At 38.2% G+C, this 22,843-nt stretch overlaps 2 protein-coding genes and 1 long non-coding RNA gene across 4 annotated transcripts; 1 reads left to right on the top strand and 2 right to left on the bottom strand.

Moving 5' to 3' along the window:
• Window positions 1–952: 952 nt before the first annotated feature.
• Window positions 953–4,423, bottom strand: LOC149041313 (uncharacterized). The gene is made up of 3 exons (XR_016179111.1): window positions 4,295–4,423; window positions 2,107–2,476; window positions 953–1,589 (listed from the first exon to the last, which is right to left on the bottom strand). It is a non-coding gene; the product is annotated as an uncharacterized LOC149041313 (long non-coding RNA).
• A 4-nt stretch (window positions 4,424–4,427) lies between these two features.
• Window positions 4,428–8,280, top strand: LOC149041312 (uncharacterized). Of its 2 annotated transcripts, XM_089180251.1 has the most exons (3): window positions 4,428–6,025; window positions 6,531–6,710; window positions 6,899–8,280. In XM_089180251.1, the coding sequence occupies exons 1-3, from the start codon at window positions 5,657–5,659 to the stop codon at window positions 6,917–6,919; spliced, it is 570 nt and encodes a 189-aa protein (XP_089036377.1). In that variant the 5' UTR covers window positions 4,428–5,656; the 3' UTR covers window positions 6,920–8,280. The 2 variants fall into 2 exon arrangements, with proteins under 2 accessions (XP_089036377.1, XP_089036376.1); XM_089180250.1 differs by having other exon boundaries at window positions 6,531–8,280.
• A 2,791-nt stretch (window positions 8,281–11,071) lies between these two features.
• LOC113676933 (uncharacterized) lies at window positions 11,072–14,893 on the bottom strand. Its single transcript, XM_089214591.1, has 4 exons — window positions 14,682–14,893; window positions 14,407–14,520; window positions 12,454–12,525; window positions 11,072–11,945 (listed from the first exon to the last, which is right to left on the bottom strand). The coding sequence occupies exons 1-4, from the start codon at window positions 14,814–14,816 to the stop codon at window positions 11,808–11,810; spliced, it is 459 nt and encodes a 152-aa protein (XP_089070717.1). The 5' UTR covers window positions 14,817–14,893; the 3' UTR covers window positions 11,072–11,807.
• Window positions 14,894–22,843: the final 7,950 nt, after the last annotated feature.

Below are 22,843 nucleotides of genomic sequence, written 5' to 3'. Positions count from 1 at the left end.
AAAGGATTGTGGGTAAGAGGCTCAAAAATTTGCATTGGGGTCAGGAACGCTAAATTGATGTAATTTGCCAGAACACCTGGTGAAAAACCTAGGTGTTGCAGTAATTTACTGGTGTTGGCCCGCGTTTCTGAGGCAGGTGACATGCCGCTGAGCTTTTTCACCTCTTTCCACCACACGGATGGCTTACACTCCCTCAAATGGCTAACCTTTGTTTCGTAGTACTTTGCCCGGCAGATCTTACGCTCACGATTCACGCAATTTCTGAGCATTCGAAAGGTATCCATATTTCCTTTTGCAAGGGCACATTGGCGTCGTTTGATCAGGTTCTTGAGTTTGCCATTCAATCACGGATGCTCGCTTTGATGAATAGATTTGGATCGCGGGGGAGAAATAAAGCCTAGGCCCGTCTTAACGATATTTTCAATAGTGAGTGGTCTCCTTTCTGTCCCATCTGATGATATTATAACCATTAATTGCTATTACGGAGTCCGGGATATGTTGTCGCAGCCAAGACTCCGTAATGCAAACAAGGTCGTAATTAGCATTTTGAACAACGTGGCTTACTTCATCAATTTTTGGTGCGAGCGACATCACGTTTGATAGAAACAGCGATGGTACAAAGTTTCTTGCTTGCGGTTCTGGTACACTTGTGAATTGGAGTTTGGTGGTGATGGAGATACAATTCGACGGGTCGTGGCCACGTGAGTTAATTTTCGCTTTGCTGTGGTTCTTTGGTCTCGGGTTGACTTGTGTGATCTTGTAAGTACGATTCATTTCTTTGGTTTTTGTCGATCTCCCAGCTCTCTTTCCACGATAACGTGACCACAAATTCTTAGCTAAATTGTTTAGCAGAGGTCTTGTGCAAGGCTGAGCCATTTGACAGACTTTTAAACTACTAAAAAGATGAAAATATAAGGAGCGCTTCAAAGTGCAGCCATACGTGGCGCATACACGTGGAAAGTTACCTTTTTATTCGGTTTTCTTTTGCTCCTTTCCCCATACATTTTCTCCAGTTCTTCCTAGAATCGTACAAGTTATAAACAAGAGTTAACTACTTGAGATATATAGATTCTACGACGAGTACGATTTCGAGTTCGAGATTTTCTAGCACTGAAATAGTTGGCGCGCGCGAGCTTGCACTACTTTGGCCGGGAAAACCCAATAAATCAAAACTGTCAGAATACATCAGACAAACAGCGGCAAGTCACCCAAAATTTGCTTCTAAAAACAAATATTTATGTCCTTTTCTGTCTTTTTCCATGCTTCCCTCGCTCCTAAAGAGGATTTATACAGATATAAGTGTCGTAAGAGTCGAGAGAGTATATCAAGTTTTTGCACAACATTGTCTCCTGTCACGTACTTTTTTAGTCGGGAACTTTGTAATAGCATCTATATCAGTAAAGTCCTGAACTGTGAGATAGTGAAAATTTCGTTCAATTCAGCTTTCCTTCATTTCAATCGACAGGTGTATCTTTGGTGAACGTGGTGTGTTTCCAAAATTGAAGTGAAGACAAATCATGATGGCAAAAATAAATTGTTTTTCCTATTGTCATCATCATTGAGAGGAGATCTTGAAGCTTTTGTCTCAACTACACGGGGAAACAAGGCAACAGCTAAAATATTAGTACACACGAAACTCTGGTACGAATGTGTTGGCTAGACCTATGTCAATTTTATAAAACCCGTGTCAATTTTCAACTTCTACCTGAGTATGGAATCGAAATGGAAGCAGTGAACGTGAAGGATGATGTTGTATGTCCCAAGCCTTTTCAGTTCCTCCTTCGCCTTCGTCTTTTTCCCTTTCCTTTTTAACTCATACATTATGAAATATTCATCTCTCGTAGCACTTGGGTAACGGGCGAAACTGCAGGAACTGGAGTTTAGAAAATGGGATCAACAGGAGTACTATTTTTGTTCGATTCCCTCTCATTCATTGGGTCTTTCTTTCTTTCTCATTTTTCTTTAATAAAATGCCGTCTTTAGTCGCTTGAGTCATTTATTCGGACATGAAAGAACCTGCCGCAACTTTCCTCGAGAAGGGGCAGGGAAAGACGACTTACTGGTCAATTTACAATGAGAGAAACAAAATAAAAACATGTTAGTCACCTCATCAAGGCGGCATGAGCATCAAGATCCAGGGACTGCCTCTTGCCATTCTCTCCATCCATTAGATCTTCTTATTTCCCTTCTCTCTCTTTCTATCATTTCTATATTTCTTCTAATTCTAATCTCTCCTTCCCTTCTGTCCTGGTCCGTTTGAAATTGTTCCGGCTCCAATTCACGCTGTTCTCTTTCCCGCATTCTCCTGTTCATTTGGACCGTTGCTCTGGTTACTCCTCCTCTAAAGATTCAACAATCCAAGGTTCAGTGCAGACAATGCACACAAAGTTGAAGCTTGAGAGTTCGTTGGGAAGACTTCGACCTGAGGGGAACCAGCTGTGGACGAGTCGGTAGCAATTTTGGTTAACCCGGCAATCTAGGAAATTAAAAAAAAATAAGATAATTTTCAAAAATGTTTATTATATGGCTAGCTCTTCGAGCGGGCGATATAGACTCATTTTACCCTCTTGGAATGCTCGCTCTAATGCCTCATAAATCTATGAGCTGTTTTTTTTTTAAGTAAACAAGAATAGGCAATATTTTTTCTGTAAAGATATCGCAAAAAAACCTATTTGGGGTAGCCGTGGCAACGAAAACAACGATTGTCGTCGGTGTATTTTGCAATTCCCTGAAGTATCTTTTTGTCATATTGGGAATCAATTTTTTTGACAAGGCCTGTGCGATTAAATTTTCTGAATCATTGGGTCCCATAGTGTTTTCCAATTTTTTTATGAAAGCTGCGATCTCAGCTTCAATTTTGGTGATTGAGAATGACTTTTACAACGCCCTGACACCATGGGGTGAAGATGTCTTGTATTCTACAGCATACACCTTTATTGATATCTGACGGGCTATACCAGCAACTAAATTACTCGCTACATCTAGTTACAAGGTCGGCTTTTATAGGTACGGTTGAGGATCTAGAACGTTCTGTAACATTACAGTAGATTCTATTTATATATTGATTCAGGGATGACTCAGCATGACACAGCTACTTCTAGAACATTCTTGAAGGTCAGACTACAACGAGAACTACATGACACGAGAACTACATGACACGAGAACTGCATGACACCCATCCTGGCATGCAGGAGTAGGCTGAAGCACGGGAGCGGTTGGTTCATCTGTGAACAGAGTAGTTAAAATGGGGATGTATCCTTTCGTCGGTAACATATAATATACTTTAGCTTTTGAAAAATGTGTTGGGTCCAAATAAACCATCCAAGTCATGAATGATATTCATATATTTGCACTGCGGTCCTATTTTCAACTACTCGTTTCAGTAGTGTTCTTAGCTGCGAGGATCTCTTAATTTAATTTCTTCACCGCAGTACAAATATATGAATTTCATATATCTGAAATCATCATTCATCACTTGGACGGTTATTTAGACCCAACACATTGACCAGCTCCCAATTAGCTTGTTAGCTCAGTTGGTAGAGCGCTGCACCGGTATCGCAGAGGTCATGGGTTCAAATCCCGTACGGGCCTGAATTTTTTTCAGGTCCTATTTTCAACTACTCGTCTCAGTAGTGTTCTTAGCTGCGAGGATCTTTCTTAATTTCATTTCTTCACCGCAGTGCAAATATATGAATTTCATATATCTTCAATCATCAAGAATCGTAGAAGTTATAGACAAGAGACAAGTGCTTGAGATATATAGATTCTACGACGAGCACGGTCTCGAGATTTCTGACTCTGAAATGGTTGGCGCGCGCGAGTCTGCGCTTTTTAACACGACTTTTTGCGAATACGGCGTGAAAGAAATAGACAAACAATCCGTTATTTTGTATTTCATATCAGAAAAGGGTTCTATTACGCCTCTTATCGAACCTATGGCGCGCGACCTTGCGCAGTCAAGCTTAAAGAATTCTCAGGGCCAACAAAACATAACAATCATCCAAACAATTGCTAAACTTTAGAATCAACAAAAAAACTCGAAATTTCTCTTCAAGGCGAAAGGTGTAACAAACTCTATATACCTCTTTCTCATTTCTTTTAGTTAGAAATTAGTATAGAGATTCCAGTCTGCTAAGATGCTTCAGTAAAAATATAGGGAGATCCGATGCATTGTCTAGCAGTTTTATGGAACGTAAAAAAATTTTGCCAAAGGCACACAACCTTTAAGACTATATGCTTCCAATTTTATCTACCCTTAATGATGAAGATAATAGGAGAAATAATTTATATTTACCATCATGATTAGTCTTCGCTTCAATTTTGGAAACACGCCACGTTCACCAAAGATACACCTGTCGACTGAAATGAAGGAGAGCTAAATTGAACAAAATTCTTACGATCTCAAAGTTCAGAAGTTCAGAACTTTTATTGTAGATGTTATTACAAAGCTTCCGATATGTGACAGGAGAAAATGTTGTGCAAAAACTTAATCGACTCCAACCGGCACTAGATCTGATTTTTTAATTGCGAAAAGCTTGCCAGAAAGAGTGGTTTTTTGTTGATTAAACATTCCTATTCAGGCTGTTCCGAAATATATTTGGGATCTTAGTTGCCAATGTTTTGAAATATTTTACCATCAATAGATATACTGCCATGAGTTGAAAGTTGAGATAACGGTTCTGATTTATGCATATTTAATTTACTCCCTGAACCGTGAGTTTATCCTATGACAAATTTTTCATCTCTAACATCTTTAGTGCACTGTTTATGCGAAACCCTCTTATTTGAGTCGAAAAATATATTCGCTTGCAAGGCTGTCCAATTAACCATTTCCAAAGTTGTCAAATAAGGGGGTTTCGTGAAAATTTTGTGCAATTTAGCTTTCCTTCATTTCGGTCGACAGGTGTATCTTTGGTGAACGTGGTGTGTTTCCAAAATTGAAGTGAAGACTAATCATGATGGCAAATATAAATTCTTTCTCCTATTATCGTCATCATTAAGGGTAGATCTTAAAGTTTTTGTCTCGTCTACCCAGGGAAACAAGGCAACAGCTAAAATATTAATACACGCGAAACTCTGGTATGAATGTGTTGGCTGGGCCCATGTCAATTTTATAAAACCCATGTCAACTTTTAACTTCTACCTGAGTATGGAATTGCAATGGAAGCAGTGAACGGGAAGGATGATGTTGTATGTCACAAGCCTCTTCACTTCTTCCTTCACCTTCGTCTTTTTTCCTTTCCTTTTTAACTCGTACATTATGAAATATTCATTTCTCGTAGCACTGAGTCTACCAATCACTTTTCAATGCATATCTTGCATGGCTTTGATGACTTACTGAGGGTATTGTTCTAATGATCATATGAAAAACATTTATATGATTAGATTTCTGTGGCTTGCTGATGAGATGATGCGACGATAATAGCAGAAAGTGAAAAAAGTTAAATAACAGGGAATTTTCTATAAATCAATTGCTCCAATTTATTGCGTCCAACTTTATAGACATTCTTAGGGTTCTTCATAGATGAGAGGTGTAAATTTCTTCAAGTGTCTGGAACAGATGGGGGTCAACACCTGCCGTTTAAAAGCGTCTTAACCAACGACTCCCTATGCCGAGGTACAGAATATACCAAAGTTTTGTGATAACTTGACCGCTATGGAGCTCTTCTGCATAAATTACTTCGAATATATTGCCAGAAGAATGGTATTCTTCCAGAAAACGATAAAGCGGGATGTCGATGAATTTTTAGAATCCCTTCTTTTACCGCTGTTGGAAGATATCGACAAACTTCCTCGAGATGAATCGACTCGGATACTCAGGGCGACACTACAAGGAGATGCTGAATACTTGTACTGGAGTTTAAAAGCCCACTTGTACTGGCACCTTAAAAAATGTGTCTGGCCGCGTGACACCGGCGCTCACCTAGCCGAGGTGGGCAAATGGAGTGGCCTGGAGGACTATGAGATGAAGCCGGAAGTAAACCTAAACCGTTTAATAGACCCTGCAACCAAACTCTTGGAAATGGTGAGTAGGAAAGCGGCCAGGAAAATACATTAGAATATCTGCCATGAATCGGATTTTATAATTGCATTCAATTTTTTAGTGGATCAGTGAGATATCCCATGCCTAGCTTTTTCATATTATCTCATCCTACTGACTTTGCTGAGGGGTATGGATGGAACTGGATTACAAACTAAAATGAGATCAATTTGAATTCAGTACAGCTTCTATTTGCCCAGTCGTTAATATTTTAGTGCTGTGAAACGGTATCTAGCTTGGAAAGAGAACCGTTTTCTAGCTTCTGATGGCTCTTCCAAGTTATCGGGGCATTTTAATGAAATTAACTTCCCAAATCAGTGAAGGAATTTCAGACTAAACATTTGAGATTCATATTGGCCAGTAAGCAGACTGCGAGGTTGGTTCCGGGACAGTCAAAGCTGCGACCATGCACTGTCTTGAGAATAAGATCATGTGATCCTGATGTTGATTGCACAAATTTCACAAATTTTTGTGTATTGCTACATTTCAGTTCAGCCGCATCGAGGGAAGTCGTAACAAAAGAGGGAGCAAAGAGCATGCCAAAAGCGTATTTGAAATGGCAAAATTCTGGCTAGGCCGTCTAAAAGCCGAAAACATCTTCTTACCAGACGTTATGGCGATAGTTAAACATGCTCACTCGGGGAGGTCCTTCGTAGGTGCATCAATAGCAGTAAGTGACTTTCTGAGGCCTATCTGTTTGTTCAATCGAATCCTCAATCTTAAAGATGGCCTCGGAGCTTCAGTAATTTCTTCAGAATCTCTGAATATTCCAGATCAAAGTAATTGGCAATTTTCATATGCCTATAAAGCTGAAAGATATGATTCTTTAAATGATGGGCTTCCTTGTCAAAATTGTAGGATGATATTCCAAGAAGATAGATCGGGAAGGGGAGGACCCACATTTCTTGGTGCATGTGCAGAGTATTGTGCTGTTGATGAGCTTCTACCAAATGAGCAAACTTTGAGGTACACTATGGATGAGCGCGTAAAATCAAAACTGGAGAGAAACCTTAAGCAATGTACTGATCTTTTCAAAGAGTACAGGGATAAGTCGAAAAAGTGCATTACTGCCTTTGAAAGCGGAAACCTAAATGAAATAGAGACATTGTACTGGGAAGTGATATACCTTTTTCACACTTTTGGCCTAAGGCCAGAGTGTAATCGTCACTTTTGACAGGATATTAAGCCCGTCAACAATCGGAATTCAGAAAAAAAAATTCGGCCTCTACTTTCTGGTAATGTGGGAAATTTCTAACATAATAAAACCTAGGTTCCGTTCTTTGAGTTTTGAATCATATTTGGTCGGTAAAAATGGCACTGTTTTAAGTTGAAGTTTGAACATTTGTCATTCCGCTTAGCTAGGTTTATTGTCTTTTGTAAAACTGGAATTGTTCTGACACAGTTTTCCACTTTCGATCTGCTGTAACTTCGCTTCGTTGTAGTTATTTTAAAGTATTAAAATATGTTGCTTGTGTGATTTCGACTCCACCTACTTTAAGACTGTTGTAGCTATATTTGTTGTGATTAAGCATGTGATAATGTTATGTTTCAATGTTGATGCTTTGCATGTAAAGAGATGTTTCTCTATTTATGACTCAGTGACTCAAAAGAAACATTCTTACTTTGTAATTTTTTGTGGAGGTAATGCTCATAAAAGCAATTTCAATCCTTCTCGTTCTATTTCAGTTTAATCGTAGCTGTCCACGACTCAAAATAAAAAAGAGTGGTAATTTTCTTAAAAGCTTTTCGTCTAAGAGGGTAGCTGTTTATCTTTCTTTTAAATGACAAGCCTTTTTCATTTCTAGCTGTAAAGATGTCAATAGGATAAAATAGAAGCATGCAGGCTGTCATGTTAAGTCCCCTCTGTATCCATCTTCACGGATGTCATGCAGCACTCCCCAAAGATTAAGATGGAATGTTGCGTGACATCTGAAAGAATGATGGTGAAAGGGACTACCTCTTGTAGGCACTGAAGCACAAGCTGAGAGGAGAAGGATGAGCCGGTGACCAGTGTGGCTCACTTATCACTGCTGTGTCTGACATAAATCTTGCTACAAAAATTCATTCGTGTATTTGCCTCTAAATTGTATCAATAAGATGTAATTGTCAACTTAAAAACCTACTTAGAATGATCAATACATGCTATATCACTTGCTAATCTGCTTAAATTGAATCTCGCCCTAAGAATGTATGCAAATCTGAGGCAAATCAATAAAAACACACCACAAAAGATTCTTAAATAAGTTGTTTGAGTATTAAGATCATGCTTTTGAACAAGAAAATTAGGTTAAGGCCAGCTTTTCACAGGCCTTGTAATCTAGGCAATTTTGCAACCCTGTGTGCCTGAGAAACCCACAGATGCTCCAAAAATATTCAGACCCCAAACACACGTTTCTGTTTTAAGACTTATTTTCAACATCCTAAAAGCTAAACAGCAAGCCTAAGTGTTGAAGATTGTTCCACTCTTCTCCATTTAGATGAAAAGAATGATGAATTTTCTCCAGCTTCTCCAAAAATCGTACAAGTTTTAATAAGAGATGTATAGATATTTAAGTATTTGAGATGTATAGATTCTACGACGAGTACGATTCCGAGATTTTTTAACACTGAAATAGTAGGCGCGCGCGACCCTGCGCTACTTTGGCCGGAAAAACCAAATAAATGAAAACATTTTAAGACGAGTCTTTGCGAATATGGCGTAAGAGACACTGACAAACAAGCAGCTATTTAGTATTTCATATCAGAAAAGGGTTTCATAACGCCTCTTATCGAACCTATGGCGCGAGACCTTGCGCGGTCAAGTTTAAGGAATCCCAAGGGTGAACAAAACATAACAATCATCAAAACAATTGCTAAACTTTAGAATCAATAAAAACCCCGAATTACTCTTCGCTGAAAAAGGTGTAACAAACTCTATATACTTCTTTCTCCTTTCTTTCAGTAAGAAATGAGTATAGAGATCCCGGCCTACTAAGATGCATCAGAAACAAATATAAGAAGATGCAATGCATCGTTTAGAAGTTTTATGGGACGTAAAAAAGTTTTGCCACAACGTTTTAGCACACAACCTTTAGGATTGTATGCTTCCAATTTTACAATTTATTGAAGCTTACAGGCGAAAACATTTCTCTACTACAGAGCTGTTAAATCAACCACTTTCAAATTTGTTAAATAAGGGGGTTTCGCACAAATAGTTCACTAAAGCTCATGTTTAGAGACGAAAAATTTGTTATAGGATAAACTCACGGCTCAGGTAGTAAATTAAATATGCATAAATCAGTATCGCAACGCACAACTCATAGCAGGATACCTATTGATGGTAAAAAATTTCAAAACATTGACATCCAAGATCACAAATATATTTCACAACAGTCTGAATAGGAAAGTTTAATTAACAAAAAACCACTCTGTCTAGCAAGCTTTTGGAAATTAAAAAATCAGATCAAGTACCGGTTGGAGTCGATTAAGTTTTTGCACAACATTGTCTCCCGTCACATACTTTTTATCGGAACTTTGTAATAGCATCTGCATTAGTAAAGTTCTGAACTTTGTGATGATGAAAATTTTGTTCAATTTAGCTTTCCTTCATTCAGTCGACAGGGGTATCTTTGGTGAACGTGGTTTCTTTCCAAAATTGAAGTGAAGACTAATCATGATAGCAAATATAAATTCCTTGTCCTATTATCATCATCATTAAGAGGAGATCTTGAAGCTTTTGTCTCATCTACCCAGGGAAGCAAGGCAACAGCTGAAATATTAATACACACGAAACTCTGGTACGAATGCGTTGGCTGGTAACTTCTACCTGAGTATGGAATCACAATGGAAGCAGTTAACGGGAAAGATGATATTGCATGTCACAAGCCTCTTCACTTCCTCCTTCGCCTACGCCTTTTCCCTTTTCTTTTTAACTCGTACATTATGAAATATTCATTTCTCGTAGCACTGAGTTAACTTATCACTTGGCAAGACCATAACTTGCATGCAAATAGTGTACTACAGCCCATTTTGAGACGAAAATTTTTTCTAGAATAAAGTCACGGCTCAGGTAGTAAATTAAATATGTATAAACCAGAACTCTTATCTCAACTTGAAACTCATAGCAGGCTATCTATTCATGGTAAAATAATTCAAAACATTGACATCCAAGATCACAAATATGTTTCACAACATCTCGAATAGGAATGTTTAATTAACAAAAAAAACACTCTGTCTAGCAAGTTTTTCGTAATTGAAAATCAGTGATAGGGTCTACGTCGATTCCATAACTTTGTCTCCTATCACACACTTTTTGGTAAAATTTCCGCACAGCCCCATACTTCATTATGCATTCAGTTCTTGAATAGAGAAAACAATGACTAAAACAATACATTGCCATTGGGAAAACAGATTTGTTTTACAATAGTATGGGGCTGTGCGGAAAGTTTACCCACTTTTTTTCCAATATACAACTTTGCAATATGCATTCACATAAATACAATCATGAGCTTTGAGTTTATGAAAACTTTGCTAAATTCAGGTTTCCCTTGTTTCGGTCGACTGCTGTACCTCTAATTAACGTGACAAAGAATGATAGCGTAATGACTTGTTTCTCTTATTTTCATCATAATTAAGAAGGAGTTTTGAATCTTTTGTCTCTTCTACTCAGAAAAACAAGGCAACAGGTAAAATATTGATCACGCGAAACTATGATATGAATGTGTTGGCTGGGCCTGTATTAAATTTTCTAACTGAGAATGGAATCGAAATTGAAGCAGTGAACCGTAAGGATGTTGTTGTATGTCACAAGCCTCTTCCTTCCCCTTCGGTTTCTCCTTTTCGAGGAGTCCTTTTTCCTCCCCAATTTCGTAAATGTGTATGAGAAGTTATAATTGAGAGACGTCAGAGAAGGAAATGAATCACACTTGGTAAACAAGAAAATTGAACCATTCCTTGTGTTATACTTATATAGTCGGTCTCATCATTACTGAAAAAGTTCAGATGTAGCACGATTGCGTGGTCTTTCTTCAAATCACTACAATGCTGGCAGCATTTGATAAAAGAGACATGATATTACTATTTATTGCATTAATATCATCTACTCTAAAAATTAGAACTGAAAAAAAGGGCTAGTGATACTAATAGTCCAAACCCAACCGAGTCTCCACCATTACTGGTCACATCCACGACATAAACTCCAGATCAGTAGTCATCACATGCGCAAACGCCGCCCACCTTTGTATTCACAAGATTACGAATACTGACTCAGTTTGAAGCAGACTTTTCTTTACATTTATATCCATTGTACCAGTCTGCTTTTTGTGATGGTTTGCTTAGATAACACACAACTACACACGAACGTTTAGATGAATTGACAATGTGATTGCTTTCTTGAACCATTTCGAGCTATGTTTTAGCGTTTTCTTTAAAACAAAGGAGAAGACTTGTAATAGGTAGTCATATAAAGTATCAGTGCGCTGTTCCCGCCTTCGCAGGTCACATGAGAGACACAGATCAGCCATTTTGCAACAGTGAGATTGAAAGAAGATTACCTTATGAACTGTCTCTCAATGGTTTTCCCTGCATGTAACAGATAGCATAAAACTCTTTAAAAGTAGTTGAATGTAAAACATATCCTAAAAAAAGTCAAATATTCATTTTACATCTCTCACACAGAAAATGTTAAGTAATTCTGTAAAATTTTCGTTCTGGTTTCCTAAGAGTTAAAAAAATTTTTTTTTCTGCAGCAATCTTAAGTTTAAGGTTTGGTGCAAGACTGAGCACAGATTTATGAATGGCAGGCAGTCTGGGGGATGCTTTTCTTGATCGCATGTGCCGCCAAGGCTTCCTTAAACAGCCTGTATCCTTCGAACTTCTCAAATTCTTCCTGCCTGATTCTTTCCTTTTCTTTACTTGACTGTGACTTCTGATGAGTGTAACGAAAAGTAAAGACAGACAAATAATTTTGTTAAGAACATAATTATGCAGAACTTACTTTGGCTCTTAGTAAAATTTTCACCAGTGATGACAGTTCAGAAATGTTATTGTGAGTCATGATCAGATGGATTGCGGTGGCAAAGATTAGAATGATTAACAAACAAACCCAAGTAATCGAGAACATCTCGAGGTGTTTCTAAGAAGGAGAGATCCCTGCCACACCCTGCTGTTAATAATCTCTCTAACTATAAGAATAGTTAAAAGCCACTCTTGAGACATGACGACCATTCGCAATTCATTGTTATCACAGATCATCATAGGCTCGGAAAAAACAGCAAGTGACCGACGAAGATTACCGAGATATACACGGGCCTAAAATATGACTCATTGATGAGAATGGCTCGTTCTAGGGCGAGAAGTTCTATGCACAAAGTAGGGAAAATGAGGATTTGTCATTTCGTCTGGAACATGTGATGTATCTCAGTGTTGACACCCACCTTAGAGACAGAATTCAAGGTGGATTTGATCTTCCTCTTCTTTAGTTTCCCGAAAATTTTCTCCGGTTTTTCCTAGAATCGTAGAAGTAACGTACAAGAGTTAATTCCTTGACATCTGTAAATTCTAATGCGAACACGATTCAGAGTTCGAGATCTTCCAATAACCCATCAGTGAAATAGTGGGCGCGCGCGAATCTGCGCTATCTTGGTAAGAAAAACGCAATAACTTAGAACTTTATATAGGACGAGCAATTATGGCTCACAAGACACTGACAAACAAGCAGACTGTAGAAAGGGGTTCCATAACGACCCTTTATATCGAAGTATGGGAGATGTGACGTACCTTCTAGCAATTCTATGGGGCATGAAGTTTTAAGAAAAGCATATGACCTTTGAGATTTTACGCCTCTGATTTTACAAATTACTGAAATTCAGTTACTGGCGAAAAGATCTTTTGACGGCAAGGCTGTTACATCCACCACCTTCGAAGTTGTCAAAATAGGGGTTCACACAGCTAGCTCTTAGAGGCCTTAAAGCCCATGTTAGAGACAAAAATTTTTGTAGGTTGAAGTCAGAGCTTATTTAGTATTTTAAAACATGAAAGGATTGCATTACGCCTGTTATCGAACCTATAGAAAGACTTTACGTGGCCTAGTTTAATGAATTCTCAGGGTGACCCAAACAGAACAATGATCAAAACAATTGCAAAACTATAGAATCAACAAAATTTTCAGAATTACTCTTCACAAAATAAATAAGGTGCGACAAACTCTACATACTTCTTACTCCTTTTTTTCAAGACAGTAAGTTAGAAAGGAGCTTAAAGATACCAGCCCGCTAAGATGCTTCAGAAAAAAATAAGGGAGATGTGACGTATCGTTTAGTAATTCTATTGGGCGTAAAATTTTACCAAAAGCATACAACCTTTCAGATTTGTATGCCTCTGATTTTACAAATTATCGAAAGTTGCTGGCTAAATTTTTTTTACGGCTTTGTCGGTAAATTAAATATCCATAGACCAAAACTGTTATCTTAAATTTCAACTCATAACACGATATCTATTGATGGTAAAATATTTCAAAGCATTGAAAATTGAGATCCCAAATATTTTTCGGAACAACCTGAAGAGGAATGTTTATTTAAAAAACCAATCTTTCCGGCAAGCTTTCCGCAGTTAAAAAATCAGACCTAATTCCGATTGGCGTCGATGAATTTTGGCCCAATATTGTCTCCTGTGACATACTTTTTTTTTCAGAAACTTTGCAGTATGCATCTGCATAAGTAGAATTCTAAATTTTCTGATCGTGAAAATTTTGTCCAATACAGCTTTCCTTTATTTCAGTCGACAGGTGTGTTCCCAAAATTGAAGCGATGATTAATAATGATACCAAAAATAAATTCTCCTATTATAGTCATAATTAAGAGGAGATCTTGAAGCTTTTGTCTCATCTACCCAGGGAAACAAGGTAACAGGTAAAATATCAAAACGAAACTGATATGGATATGGTTGCGAGGCCTATGTCAATTATTAACTTCTACCTGAGTATGGAATCGAAATGGAAGCAGTGAACGCGAAGGATGATGTTGTATGTCCCAAGTCTTTTCACTTCTTCCTTCGCCTTCGTCTTTTTTCCTTTTCTTTTTAACTCATACATTATGAAATATTCATTTCTCGTAACACTGAGTCAACCAATCACTCGACAAGGCGACAACTTGCATATCTTGCATGGCTTTGATGGTTAAATGGGGGGTATTGTTTTAACGATCATATGGAAAACATTTATGTTCTTAGTTTTCTGTGGTTTGTTGATAAGATGATGCGACGATCATGCAGAAAGTGATAAAAATTAAAATAACAAGGATTTTCTGTTTCTAAGTAACAGGCAAAATATTAATAAACGCGAAACTGATATGAATATGTTGGCTAGGCCTATTTAAATTTTTAACTTCTACCTGAGTATGGAATTGAAATGGAAGTAGTGAACGGGAAAGACGTTGTATGTCACACGCATTATCACTTTCTCCTTCGCCTTCGCCTCTTTCCTTTTCGAGAAGTCTTTTTTTCTTCTGCAATTTTGTAAAATGCATATTAGATGATATAACTACGAGACAAGAGAGGAGGAGATGAATCGCACTTGGAAAACAAGTTATACTTGTATTGTCGGTCTCATCGGTACTAAAAAAATATTTCATTAATATCAAAAAAAAATTGAAATAACTTAGCCTACCAATGGTGGTCCTGTAGAGACATCGTTCGCGGTATCGGCATGAAGCAACTGGGACAGTTTGACTGACTTAACTCTAACTTGTTTGGGACTGTCATTTAGAGTCGTTGAAGACGGATCATTGCAATTCACGTCCATGATAGCACCTTAGTTTTGAAAGTTTCGAAACAAGTTTTCAAACAGTTTCCCAAAGTTTTTTGCGATCGTTCTTTATTAACTCATACATTATGAAATATTCATTGCCCTTAACACTAAGTCAACCAATCATTTGGCAAGTCCAAAATTACAGACGTCTTTAACCTATGAATTGTTAAAAGAGGTTCTCAGATTAACCGCTGGGCATGATATACGGCATAGAAGGTGATCACAATTTTTTTGAGGAACTAGACACGACACTAAGGGGACGTTTTGAAGACATGTACTAGAGTTTAAGAGCTCACTTGTACCTGCACCTTTAAAATTTGTCACAATAATAATAATAATAATAATAATAATAATAATAATAATATATTTAAACAGGGTAAACCCGTCAGCTGAAGCCGTTTTAAATAGGTGCCCTTGGCAATTAAAAAATCAACAATTAAAGAAAAATAACTTTAACAGATGAACCATCAGAAAATGTAAAAAAAATATGAACAATGTCAATGGATTAAAACTAAGAATTACATAAATAAGTCAATTAAACAAATCCAAAAGATTTTCAAGAACAGAACATCATTAAGCCGAGTTTTAAAAATCACTCTAGAGTCAACTTCGTTTAGATGCAGTGGCAAGTTCTGGAGAGCCTTGGCTCTAGTATAAAATGTTCCTTTCTTGGCAGATTCTACACGGACTTCAGGAATTAAAATATCTAAACCATTACGCCTAATGGAATAAACATGTGAGGACTTGATTAAATAACTCTTAAAAAGATCTGGAGCAATGTGATGGAGACACTTACAAACAAAAGTTCAATTGTGCATAGTAGAACGCGATTAAGGGACTTCCAACTTAACTGGCATAACAGTTCATGGTTAACTGCACCGGTATCGTAGAGGTCATGGGTTCAAATTCCGTAGGGGCCTGAATTTTTTTCAGGCCTTACTTCAACTGCTCAGCAGTTTTTTAGTTTTAAAAACTGCGAGGATCGATTCCATATTCGTTTCTTCAACCGCAGTGCACATATATGATTTTCATACATTTACAGCCTTGATTCAGTTGATCATCTGCGTACATTAACACATTAGAAGCTTGCCAACAGTTCGGTAGGTCAGGGACATACAAGGAAAATAACAACGGTCACAGCATAGAACCTCGTGGAACTCCACGCGCCATCCTTGTAAAGTGGAATTACATTAGTGTGTTTCCAATCATGGGGTACACATTGGGTAGTTATTAAAAAATATATAAAAATATATAACAACTTTATTTAAATAATAACATATAACATATTATTATTATTAAAAAAGGGTTATAGAAGGGAGGAACTTAATCCTCATTGTAAGCTATACCCCAGATATAAAAATTTAATACTATGCAATATACATATACATACTGATACATTTTACATACAGGCATATATCTATATAAATATAAAATCTAAATAAAGAGGACATATCTAAGATAACTATTTTGTTTAAGATTATAACTAAATAATGTATAATACATAGAATAATTTAATTTTTAGTCATAGGCCTAGTTAAAAACAGTTGATTTAAGAGCTTTCTTAAAAGCATTAATTGAGTCAAGTTCAACTACTGATGACGGTAAACTGTTCCATGTGTCGATATGTCTGTGCCAAAAAGAGTACTTAAAGATGTCTGTACGGCTAAATGGTTTATATAGTTTAAACTGATGACTTTTTCTTGATTGCCTGTTACTGAAGGATATGTAATTATTAGTGTTTACAGAAGAGTGTCCTTTAATGAACTTAAAAAGCTGAACCAAACTAAGAAACTCTCTGCGCTGAACTAGTGTCGCTAGTATCAAGGATTTCAGTCGGTCTTCATACGGAGTGTCTTTATCAATGATCCATCTTGTAACGTTCCTTTGCACGCATTCAAGTTTTTCAATGAGATATGCTTGGTGAGGATTCCACGCTTGACAAGCGTACTCGAGTATTGGACGGATCATGGATCTATAACCAGTAAATAGAGCCCTAGAGTGAGATCCAAATGTCCGCTTGAGTAAGCCCAATAATCTGTTCGATCTTGCAACAACAGACAGTACGTGGGGTTTCCAAGATAAATCACTGGAAAGAACTACCCCAAGATGTTTGTGTGTAGATACTTGGGTAAGTAGCTTGCTATTAATAGAATAGTTGCACGGAGAGGGAGTTCTAGCCCTGGTGAACTTCATGGACTCGCATTTGTCAGCATTTGTTCCTAAAAGCCACGAGCCACACCAATCAGTGACTTTATCTAGACTCTCCTGGGCAGTGATGGACGTTTGAGATGGAGTACAGTAATTATAGATTAACATATCATCAGCAAACATTTCTGCAGGACTTGATAAAGATTCAGGGATGTCATTGACGTATAGGATAAATAACAGGGGGGCAAGAATGCTCCCCTGTGGAACACCAGATGTGACAGGCGCCCAGTCAGATTGGCAGCCCTCGATTACAACACGTTGAGATCGACCTTGGAGAAAATTGGATAGCCAGGAAAGTAGAGAGCCGGTAATGCCAAAGCGTTCTAGTTTGAGTAGAAGACGGTCATGAGGAACTGAGTCGAAGGCCTTTTCGAAGTCCAGAAATATTACATCGGTAGAGAGGCGTTTATCTAGTGCTTTGGCCCATTCATGGAAAAGGTGTATCAACTGAGAGGTACAGGAGTATCCAGGACGAAAGCCATATTGATGACTACTAAGTAGATTATTTGATTCAATAAATCCAAAAATGCGATTGTATATCAGTCTTTCTAGGGTCTTTACAATCAGACTCGTAAGAGAGATAGGACGATAATTCTTGACTAGATCTTTTTGGCCCTTTTTGAAAATTGGAATGACGTGAGCAGATTTCCATTCCACAGGCAAGGTGCCAGATTGGAGTGAAAAGTTAAATAAATTTGTCATGGACTCTGATATAGCTGGTACAGATGAGCAATAAGCACGAAACGTACGCTGATAGTTACAACACTATCCTTTAGTAACCTGGACGGGAGGCCACCAAGGCCTGTTGCCTTTGATACCTTTGACTCTGCCAGCTGTTTGTAAATGAAGCCATTAGATACTTGTGCCAAGCGACATTTGTCATCAGTAAATTTGGAACAAAACGAAGTTGCATTGGCGCTTCTCTGGAATTGATTTGAGAGTCGCAATTAAATCTCTGAGAAGTATTTACAAAAGCAACCGGCGATATTCTCTTTATCCGTGATCAACTCTCCATCGAATTTCAGTTGGTTTATTGATCCGGAACTTGACGATTTATTTTGGAAGAGCTTTTTCATAATCTTTCAAAAGCTGCGCGAATCGTCGAGATTTTCTTGAATCAAGTTTCGATTATAATCAGACTTGGCATTCCTTGTAGCAGCTGTGACTTTATTTCTATGTAATCGATAAGAATCCCAATCCTCGTCTCACCCAGATTTCTTTACTTTTCTTAAGTAGAAATCTCTCGATTTCATCAAGTTTGAAATCGCAGAGGTCATCCATGGATTTTGGTAACCATGTACTTTTTTAGTAAGCAATGGTGCATGCCGATGACAGACATCAAAAAAATGCTTTTGAAGCCGTTCCATGCAGAACTTACATCAGGACTTTTTTAATACCGAATCCACGAGGCCATCTTGAGGTCATTATTAAAAGCTTCTTTGTTGTACTTGGTGTAACTGCGGCATTTCAGGGTGCGTGCTTGGAACCTTAATGAGTTCGTTTTCCGAACGCATTCAACTATAAATTGATCACTTATACCCAGTTAGATAACTTTCCTCAGTACAATATCGTGTGGGTATGTTAAAAGAATGATGTCCAACAATGAATCTCCAACCAAATCCCCTAAACAGATTTCGATTCTAAATCATAGCGTCTAGATACCGACAAACAATCGCAAACATAGACAGCAACATCGCCCCTTCGTTTGAGCTTGTCGATCCAAAAGGTAGCCAATTTCATTATCACATACTTGTGCCGATAGATGAGTTTCGGTGACGGAAAAACAATCAATGCTCTTATACCGTTGTAACACGCCGCCCACCTGACAGTCTTCTGTGTGGGCAGATGGGCCGGCCTTACCAACGGAGGGATAGAGCTGAAGGAGAACCGGTCAAACCATTTTATGGACCGTTTAAGCAGACTCTTGAAAATGGTGAGTAGGAAAACGACCAGGAAAATACATCAGAATATCGGCCATAATTCGGATTTTTAATCGCATTCACATTTTTAGTGGATTGAGATTTCACATCCCTTGCTCGTGCTAATTATCGCACCTTTTTAATCAATGCAACAAATTGAACTAAGGTTAATTTAAGTTCAGTAAAACTAGTCAGAACAGTTTTAGTGGAGGGTCTGAATGGGGGTACTTCGATAACACTAAACACTTATTTTTTTGACTGTATAACATTAAACAGTTAATTTTCAGCCATTTTAACACTAACATTAAAAAATTCGTTGTAACATTACTTTTTTCCCATAAACAAACAAACCACACCCTAAAAGGGTAAATATCTATGTTGGGCCTATGTTTATTGTCTCAAAGAGGTTTATTTGGCCATTTTCCAACAATTCGGGGTTATTTCAAGACTTCCGAAGAGTGAGGAAGATATCCGAAAGCTGCCGAAGATTTCCGAAAGAAAGCTGTCGAAGATGTCTGAAGGCTGCCGAAGATGTCCGAACACTGCTGAAGATGTCCAAAGACTGCCGAAGATGTCCACTGAGACTGCCAAAGATGTCCACAGACTTATGACCGACGATATTTGAAGACTACCGCAGATTTGGCTTGTATAGCTCATAACAATTCTATTCTTAAAGCGCTTTTACAGCGAGGATTCACCAACCGTGACCACTTAGAGAGAATATATTAGTAACAAATCACATTACGATATTCAAATCAAACAGCCAATGGGATAGAACATCGAAATAAACAGTAAAATTAAGCAAATTTATGGACTGCCATCCGTTGTATGAATACCTCAGTATGATTGGTTGGCTTTGTGAGATGGTCCCAGTTGGTGTATCTGCACTGTAAACAAAAAGAGATAAATACGAAAATTACAAGGAAAATGAGAGTTAACATATATGAGTGTTTAAATTTGACTAGTAATGAATGCAATAACAGAATATTCTTTTACCAATAAGATCGGCTGTGTGAAGTGTGAAGTACTTCGCACCCCACTTCGTTGTTCTCTTTAAAGACTCCTTTGAAATTGTTCCAAAGTCTTGAGCATACTGAGGAGCGGTGAAAGTTTCGTTTTTGAAGTGGGAGACTGCATCAAGGTTCTCCACCTGAGTTGTTAGCAGCGTACGCAGGTCGATGTCACCAAGATAGTCCTCGTTTACATTCTTAACGTTATCTCGTAGCTGTTCCATACCTCTTTCGAGAAGCACAAATGACTCCTGTGTTTTGCTGGAAACAGTTCCTTCAGGGCCATTTATTGTTGCCGTTTCTTTCATTTTATAGGGATGCCTTACCTCAGCGACTGTGTTTTTAATATAAGCATTTGCAGATGAAACATTGCACACAGCATCTTGAAGAGATAATTGGACCGCGTCGATCGTATGTGCACCAATTCCAAAACTATCATAGAGACATTCGAGGTTGCGAAGAAAGGACACTTTGCCAGTAAGCCCCGAAGCTAGTTTGATTGTTTCAGCAGCTATATCGGAAACAAAAAAAATTTTCTGCAAGGAACAGATTGCATGAAATTGTGTAAATAAACAGCTTTCTTCAGTTCCATCAACGGTTCCTTCATGGCCAGTACCCAACAAGGTCTCGACTGTTGCACTCAAGGGATTAAAGGTCTTAACCTTTTGATCTTTGTTGTCGGTGAAAACAATGTTGCCCTCATAACCATACAGCCTCCTGATTTCCTTACAAGAATCTGAAGAATTCCGCAAGAGTCGCTCAACATTGACAGAATCCAGGTTACAACCATATAACCCTCCAGCTGCGCTAGTTGCAGCCAAGTATGCTGATTGCCGCAGAACATAAAGAGATTCAACACTTGTCACGTCATTGGAGTAGTTTATCTGTCTCAGCCTACTACCGATGATAGCCACTCCATTGTACTCTAACTCCAGCTGTATTATGCTTCTCTGCTCATCATCTGCACACAAGAGGATATCCTTACTTGCCGCACAGATGGAAGTTGATTTATTTAAAGGTGGGTTAATCTGGACAATTTGTGTATTCAGTTCTCGACTTGTGCAGCTAAAGATCTCAGATGTGTCGTCAACCGCTTCCGTAGAACTGGACCTGTACCCTCAAGTGACAATCTGAAACGACTAAGCTGCGAGAGCAAATCAGCTCGCGATTTTAGGCGTCCGGGTTTGAAAAGTACTTCGCCTTTCAATTCAATGAAACGGATTGCTGATTAGCCTCTCTCTGCAACGAAGACTACGCCATTGGTAAAGCATAGGTCCCGCGCATCCTTGAATACTTCCCTCCGAACATTTACATCGACTGGTCGGTGTAAAAGCAGTTCTACGAGACTATCGAGAGTCGAAATCGTAGTCTAACGTCAGTACTATGCCTTGGGGCCCAATTTAAAGTGCAATTGGTCTTTTGCAAACACTACTTTGGTTGGATTTCCAGAAGCGATACTTTTCAGGAACTATTGTGTGGATTACCAAACGTATCCCCCTTAAGCACATCCAGTACTGAGGGTCTAGTAAGGCGCATTATCGGTTCTAAGGACAAGAGCATTTCAGCTTTGGCTCACTGTTCGCGAGTGATTTTCTTGATTTTCTTGCAGAATTTAAAAGAGCAGATAAAATTTGAAAATCCTTAAAAAAAACTTTGGGGTCTCCTTTCAAACACTAAACAGTATTTTTTTTTCAAGAACAGTAAACATTAAAAAAATGGCCAATTTAACAGTAAACACTAAAAAATATGGACAAATAACACTAAACACTAAACCCCATTCAGACCCTCTTAGTGCTGTGGAACGGTGCTTGAAAGGGGTACTGTCTTTTAGCTGGGGCACAAAAGCTCTTCAAGGTTATCGGGGCATTTTGGTGAAATTTCCTTTCATTATCAGTGCAGGAATTTCAGACAAAATGTTTGGGTTTATAATGGCCCGTTTGCAGACTGCAAGGTTAGTTCCGGCACGGTCAAATCAAAAGGGTGAGCAAGCGACCATGTTCTTTCTTGAGAATGAGATTGGTACCTGTAGTTAACATTCTGATATTGGGATTTTAGTTTGACGAATTTTTGCACAATGTCATATTTCAGTTCAGCCACCTCATGGAGAGTCTTGCCCAAAGAGGGAGCGAAGAGCTTGTCAACGGTGTACTTGAAATAGCAAAATTCTGGCTAGCCCATCATAGACCCAAAAACATCTTACCAGACGTTTTGGCGATAGTTGAACATAAGCCTTCGAAGAAGTTTTTGTAGGTGCATCAATAGCAGTAAGTGACTTTGTGAGGCCTATCTGTGTGTACAATCGAATCACCAATCTTAAAGAAAGCCTTGGAGCTTCAGGTATACATTTCTGTCCTCTGAATAATCCAAATCGACATGATTGGAAATTTTCATATGCCTTTAAAACTCAAAGATATGATTCTTTGAATACTGGGCTTCCTTGTCAAAATTGTAGGACGTTGTTCCAAGGAGTTCTTTCGGGAAGGGGAGGACCCTCATTTCTTGGTGCATGTGCAGAGTATCATACTGTTAATGAGCCTCTACCAAATGAGCAAACTTTGAAGCATACTCAAGATCGGCCCGGCAAGTTAAAACTGGTGAGAAGCTATAACAAATGCACAAGTCTCTCCACAAACTACAGAGATATGTTGGAAATGTGCATCACTGCCTTGGACAATGGAGACCAAATTGGAATGGAGAGAGCATTCTTGGGAAGTGATATACTTTTTTAACACTTTTGGCCTAAGGCCAGAGTGTAATCATTACTTTTGATTTTCTTCCATTTTCCTTTTTGACAGGAATTGTTCCACTCTTCTCCATTTAGATGAAAAGAATGATGATGATGATGATGATAGAAAGAATTTAAAATATTATTGATGGTGTAAAA

Source organism: Pocillopora damicornis, chromosome 8 (genome assembly GCF_964200805.1).
Source record: "Pocillopora damicornis chromosome 8, jaPocDami1.2, whole genome shotgun sequence".
NCBI classification, from domain to species: Eukaryota; Metazoa; Cnidaria; class Anthozoa; order Scleractinia; family Pocilloporidae; genus Pocillopora; species Pocillopora damicornis.
This window is presented reverse-complemented; position numbering and strand designations above follow the sequence as displayed.

Coding starts and splice junctions, on each gene's coding strand:
- LOC149041312 (XM_089180250.1), top strand. CDS start 5,657: ATGGAGCTCTTCTGCATAAATTACTTCGAATATATTGCCAGAAGAATG. Junction 6,026..6,530: donor CAACCAAACTCTTGGAAATG/GTGAGTAGGAAA, acceptor GCTACATTTCAG/TTCAGCCGCATCGAGGGAAG.
- LOC113676933 (XM_089214591.1), bottom strand. CDS start 14,816: ATGGACGTGAATTGCAATGATCCGTCTTCAACGACTCTAAATGACAGT. Junction 12,526..14,406: donor CATTTCAATTCCATACTCAG/GTAGAAGTTAAA, acceptor CTACGATTCTAG/GAAAAACCGGAGAAAATTTT. Junction 11,946..12,453: donor CCTTGAATTCTGTCTCTAAG/GTGGGTGTCAAC, acceptor TACACTCATCAG/AAGTCACAGTCAAGTAAAGA.